Below are 6,450 nucleotides of genomic sequence, written 5' to 3' on the forward strand. Positions count from 1 at the left end.
TCCCACACATCTAGAGATTTTATTTCTAAGAACATTAAATCAAACTTGCCATTTCATCCCCTTATGTTTGCCATTTGATCTCTTTTGTCACAAACTTCATTCATTCCCCTTTTAACTTATATTCTAACTAAGTTATTTTATTTCATTTCATACCATAAAACAAAAAACATACTAATAAATTAAAAATGGTTTTTGGGAGGAACAAGTTTACATGTGAATTGGAGGGAACAAGAGACGTAACTGCCTAGTTTATACGACTAGGATTGAAGGATTTTCTGCTCGAAAGGTCATGTTAAAAAAACGTTTAATATTCTCTAGCGTCAATAAGATATATAATTGAACGGGAATGGATAGGGTGCGGCAGTGATGTCACACTGCCTTATCTAGCATGGACAAAGGTTAGAAGGGTCCAGGGGTATGTACTAAGTAGAGCTAGGGTATGTACGTGTGTTGGTGGTGTAGGAGAGGTGGTAGAGAGCCTATAATGGCTTTGATACCATGTAAAACGGTAAAACTGATTAATTGCATATTACTTGAAATTAATCATAAGTTTCTATTATATGTGTTAGAGCTGTAAACGAACCGAACGTTCAGCAAACAGTTCGTGAACCGTTCGGCCGGAAGTTCGTTTATGTTTGTTCGTTTAATAAACGAACGAACATGAACAAGAAATTTCGTTCGATTAGTTAAATGAACGAACATGAACAGAGGTCTCGTTCGTTCGATTGTGTTCGTGAACGTTCGGTAAGGTGTTCGTGAACATTCGTTGATTTGCGTTTGTTTATGTTCGTATGTTTGTGTTTTAATTGAAGATCTTTATACTTTCTTATATTTTATATGTACTTTTTATATTATTAAACTTTTATTTATTTTATTACCTTAACAATTAAACTAGGAAACCCACTTTCACCTTATTTATGCATCATTTCCCTTTCATTTCTCAGTATTTACATTGGTGAATACGATCAACCTCCGTTCCACAATAAGGGATTCAAGTTCGAGTGCTATTCTCTGGGCCGGCCATCTATCTTTATCCTTCGTCGCGTTCACCAAATTTATTTATGTTCGTGAACCGTTCGCGAACACGCTCATTTCCTTAATGAACGAACACGAACATTAAATCTCGTTCGGTAAGTGTTCATGAACCGTTCGTGAACACATTTATTTCCTTAACGAACGAACACGAACAAAGCCTTATTCGTGTTCGTTCGGTTCGTTTACAGCCATAATATGTGTTGTTGTTCACTTGTTCCATATAAGTTTTGGGGTCATTTCATAAACATGAAAACTTGACACATCTTTGATTTAAAAACTAGGCCGACAAACCCTCGCCCCCACCACCAGCCCCGGAGGCCTGAACCATCATACTCCACCAGTCAAGACGTAGTCTTTTACGCACTCCTCCGGCGGCTGCCCTTCTCCGCCGCTCATCCACCGCCTCCTAAGTAACTTCCTTTTATCATCTATAACATCCTATTTTGCACACCTTAATCTCCAATTATTCTCACCTGTTTCCGGTTACTTTCAAGTTTACGATTTCATATTTACGATATGAAATTTACAAATTGTTTATCGATTATCATGATTTGATTTGTTGTGTTTATGAGTGTTTGAAATCGGAAAGTTGTGTTTAGAAACTAATTGGTTGATTTGAAACCCTAAATTAGTATGCTGTTGTGATTTGTGATGTTATGTGGTGATAAGTTGGAAGCTAGGGTTTTGATTATGGAAGCATGACTTGTTTGTTGTTGATGTATGGTTTGTGTAATGCATCTTGGTGCTATAACTGGAATTTTAGCTCATGGTTTATGTTTTTATAATTAGTTATGGTGACATATAAGTTATTATTTTGTATTTAACTTTGTTTAGGTGAGGATTACTGCAAATCCTTTGCTTAGAGTTAGTTATTCGAGACGATGATAGATTAGTGGAAACAGTTAAAGATGTTATGTGTTACTAAACTGGAATAAGAGCTTTGATTATGGATTCATCATTTGTTTGTTGTTGATGTATGGTTTATCTGATAAATCTTGGTACTACAACCGAAAATCCAGTTCATAGTTCATGTTTTATACTCAGTTATCGTGGCATACAAGTCATTATCCTGTAATTAACTTTGTTGAGGTGAGGAACACTGAAAGTACTCTGCTAAAGATTTAAAGTTGCTAATCACTCGCCAGTCTTCCCGTTTGGGCATTTCTTTCAGGAAATAATTTGTTTAACTTTTCTGTGTGGTCATAAGTAATTAGGATCATTGTAACTAGTGTTACGGGTGATAACATAAAGTGTAGGACTATACCATTCTAGTGGCAACGGTTCATTTTTCTCGACTGTTTACAGGTTTCGATGGGGAAGAAGGTTAAAAAGAGGGCAGCGCGCAACGCTGAAAAGGAAAAACGCTTTACAACTTCTTCTCCCAAAACAGTTACACCAGAGGTTGTTCCAGCCACTGACACAGCGGTCGATGGCATTTCAGTAATTAAAGAGACACCAACATGTCCTCATCTTGAACAAGGCATCAATTTCGAAAAGTTTTCTTTAAAAATAACATCACTGGAATCTCATAAATGTGACGATTGTAGAGATAGTGCGACTAATAGAAGGCCAAAGAAGGGAAAATCGAAACAGGGAAAAGCTAAAGGAAACGGTTCGAAACCCGAATCGAGCTCCATTTGGGTGTGTTTGGAATGCGGGCATTTTTCATGTGGTGGTGTCGGGTTTCCGACAACACCACAGAGTCACGCAGTTCGACATTCGAAACAAAACCGTCATCCGTTAGTTATGCAGTTTGCAAACCCTAATCTCAGATGGTGTTTTCCTTGTAACACAATTATTCCAGTTCAACGTTTCGAGAATGAAGAACAAAAGGATGCGTTATCCGAGTTTGTTAAACTTGTTAAAACTCAATCATCACCGGAAACACGTGTAGACGTTGAGGATATCTGGTTCGGAAGTGGTAGCGTTACAAGTGAGATAAAATCCGTAACCACCTCTACGAGTTGTGTAGAAAACGGAGATGGGTATATGATAAGAGGTTTGGTAAATTTAGGGAACACATGTTTCTTCAATTCCGTATTGCAAAATCTTTTGGCAATGGACGTATTACGGGATTACTTCATGAAACTAGAAAAGCCTGTTGGGCCTCTTACATCTTCTTTAAAGAAGCTTTTCATTGAAACTGGCCCACCAACAGGCGTTCGGAATGTCATCAACCCGAGATCGTTTTTCGGTTGTGTTTGTGCAAAGGCTCCCCAATTTAAAGGATTTCAACAGCATGATAGTCATGAACTGCTTCGTTGCTTGCTTGACGGATTGTGCACCGAAGAATCGCGTGTACAAAAACGTTCTCAAGATGGTAAAAGTTCTCCGAAACATGTTACTACTTTCGTAGATCAAATATTCGGGGGACAAATATCGAGTACAGTTAGTTGTTTGGAATGTGGGCATTCGTCAGTTGTATATGAGCCTTGTTTAGATCTCTCACTGCCGTTACCGACCAAAAGTTCGCAATCTAAACGGGCCACTTCGGTTTCTCGATCCAAGAAACCGAAACTTCCTCCTAAACGGCAGGGAAAGTTTCGACCCAAAAGTAAAAAAGTTGCAAATGTTTCAACAAGCAACGAGTCGGCAGGAACCGCTAAGCGTATCGAAAACGGAATCGACAAAAACATCGCGTCAGGTGATTTAGCGCAATCAGAGTTACAATCGAATGGAGTCAAACAGGTTCAACTGGATTCTATTGAGCCGACCACTTTGTTGAATAATAACGATAGTGGTACTGTGAATTCATCGAATATTTCCTCATCGTTGGATCCTGAGCCCGTTATGGAATCAAACGGTCATGATACAACCGTTGATCAAATCGACTCCATTGGTCCAGAGGAAACACTATCATGGTTGGATTTTCTTGAACCGGGTAATGATACGGTTGATGATACGGCATCACATGATCAAGATTCATCTATAATTCAAGATTCTGGAAATAGTAATGATGTAGTTCAAGATTCCGGAAACAGTAACGATGTCGTTTGGGAAGAAGAGCCTCTGCTGAAAGTTCAAGAATCGGAAGTGTTGTTACTTCCGTACAAGGAAGTCACGTCGACTAGTGAACAAGAACCGTTGGATTTTGACGGATTTGGTGGTCTGTTTGACGAGCCTGATCTTGCTGACGGGCCCACTGTGAGCACCGTATCAAACGGAATAGAAGAAAGCGAATCTGATCCTGATGAAGTTGATACCGATTCTCCGGTTTCCGTGGAGAAATGTTTGGCTTATTTCACTACCCCTGAGCTTCTAACCAAAACCGAACACGCTTGGCAGTGCGAAAAATGTTCAAAATCGTTGTTAGAGGAAAAAACGAGATTAAAAAGCCAACCGCAAAAATTCGTACCCAACGGGGGCGGAAACGGAAACGGAATTTCAGGTGTTTCGTCTGATTCATGCATCGAACATGTGCATTCTAACGGGTTCGGAAACATTAATGATCAAAGTACAGAAATTGCTGACGTGGCGTTGGATAATGGAAAGAATGAAGACGGTCAAGATGCAGAATCTTTCAGTGTTAACGGGCTCGCTGAAAGTTCCAAGAATGAGAAGGTTCTAGAAGGGCAACATGAAGAAGATAGCAGTGAGGATGAAGAGGTGGATTCTAAGTGTGTTATGGTGGCAAGAGATGCGTCTAAGAGGATTCTGATCAGTAGGGCCCCACCAGTTTTGACGATTCATTTGAAAAGATTTAGCCAAGATGCTCGAGGGCGGTTAAGTAAGTTAAATGGTCACGTCAACTTTGGAGAAACAATTGATCTTAAACCCTATATGGACCCCAGGTATATTTTTTTTTTCTTTTCTCTTGAATTATCTCTTTATGATTATCTAATATATGACCGCTATAGAAGACAGATTATTATTCTTGTTATTGCCTTTTTGCTCACAAGTTTTTGGAGCTCTATGTAAACAAGAGTAGTTATGTGCAAATGCCTATTAGTCCCTTGTGAAACCTGACTAGTTTCTGTTGTGAATTTAGAGGTGGCAATTTTGACCCGTTTGTATACAGTTTGGTTGATTTTGGCCATACCTTTGACGGGTCAAACACGAGTTAAAGTTAATTTTATTAAGCGTAAAGTGCCATTTTCGTCCTTGAGGTTTGGTCACTTTTGCGACTTTTGTCCAAAGGTTTGTTTTTCCGCATCTGGATCCAAAAGGTTTGAAATCTTGCCAATTTCATCCTACTCGTTTACTCCATTCATTTTTAACGTTAAGTCAGGGGTATTTTTCTTCATTTTAGTTATTTGTTTTGTTTATTTGTATCAAAATGGCAAGATTATGACGGAAATAACCCTCACTTGACGTTAAAAATGGATGGAGTTAATGAGCCCGTTGAAAATGGCAAAGATTTCAAGCCTTTTGGATCCAGATGCGAAAAAACAAAGATTTGGACGAAAGTCGCAAAACTAGCCAAACCTCAGGGACGAAAATGGCATTTTACTCTTATTATTAATAATGAAACAGGTTAAGTGGGTCAAATGGCTTCCAAATAAAACCGAATTATATTCGAAAGGTTAAAGTTTAATAATTTCTTTATTAAGAAAAACCTTTAGCTTATTACTGTAAAGATAATATAGTTCTTATATTCTATAACTTTTATAAAAAAATAACAAAATCGGTTTGTGGGTTGGCTCGGCCTTTAGTCACCCTTGCTAAAAAACCTATATACCCTACGTCCCTACCCACTCGTTTTGCTATCACAACCTATTAACCGTCCTGCCGAAAATCTACAAGGTTTTTTTTTTTTTTTTTTTTTTTTTTTTTTTTTGTGACGAGATGTGTTTGGGTGATACAGCTGCTGCAAAGATAGAGAGACATACAAATACGAGTTGGTAGGAGTGGTGGAGCATTCAGGGACAATGAGGGGAGGGCATTATGTGGCTTATGTGAAAGGTGTTGCAAAGGGTAATTTGGACAATTCCTTATGGTACCATGCAAGCGATGCTTACATCCGCGAGGCTTCTTTGCAAGAAGTTCTCGGATGCGAGGCCTACATTTTGTTCTATAAAGAAATGTGAGTTACACTTTGATATTTCAATTATTTAATTACTTCCAAATTTCCATCCCCTATTTCTGGGATTTCTTTTTTGGAAAAGTTGAGGGATGTAATTGAGAGAATATCCCTTACTGAGAAAGCAACTGAAAATTTGTCTCATGAGTGTACAATATCAACATTATACACCCCCATTTTGGTTTCCATCATAATTTTTTTGTTAGGTTATATTTAGGAATCTACAGCTTAACTACAACCATATTCGTGTGCCATGAGGTTTATTAGCAGTATTAGCAAGTGTACTTTTTTGCTGGTTGTCAGATCCTAGGGCTATAAACGAGTCAAGCGGATCATGAGTTATTCAAAATTGGCTTGTTATCAAGCCGATCTCAACCCCAATTTTGGAGCTTTCA

At 38.4% G+C, this 6,450-nt stretch overlaps 1 protein-coding gene across 1 annotated transcript; it reads left to right on the top strand.

The window, feature by feature from the left end:
* The first annotated feature begins 1,282 nt into the window (after positions 1-1,282).
* Positions 1,283-6,244, top strand: LOC110877675 (ubiquitin carboxyl-terminal hydrolase 2). Its single transcript, XM_022125848.2, has 3 exons — positions 1,283-1,445; positions 2,341-4,826; positions 5,840-6,244. The coding sequence occupies exons 2-3, from the start codon at positions 2,347-2,349 to the stop codon at positions 6,060-6,062; spliced, it is 2,703 nt and encodes a 900-aa protein (XP_021981540.1). The 5' UTR covers positions 1,283-1,445; positions 2,341-2,346; the 3' UTR covers positions 6,063-6,244.
* Positions 6,245-6,450: the final 206 nt, after the last annotated feature.

This window comes from Helianthus annuus, chromosome 1 (assembly GCF_002127325.2).
Source record: "Helianthus annuus cultivar XRQ/B chromosome 1, HanXRQr2.0-SUNRISE, whole genome shotgun sequence".
Lineage (NCBI taxonomy): Eukaryota > Viridiplantae > Streptophyta > Magnoliopsida > Asterales > Asteraceae > Helianthus > Helianthus annuus.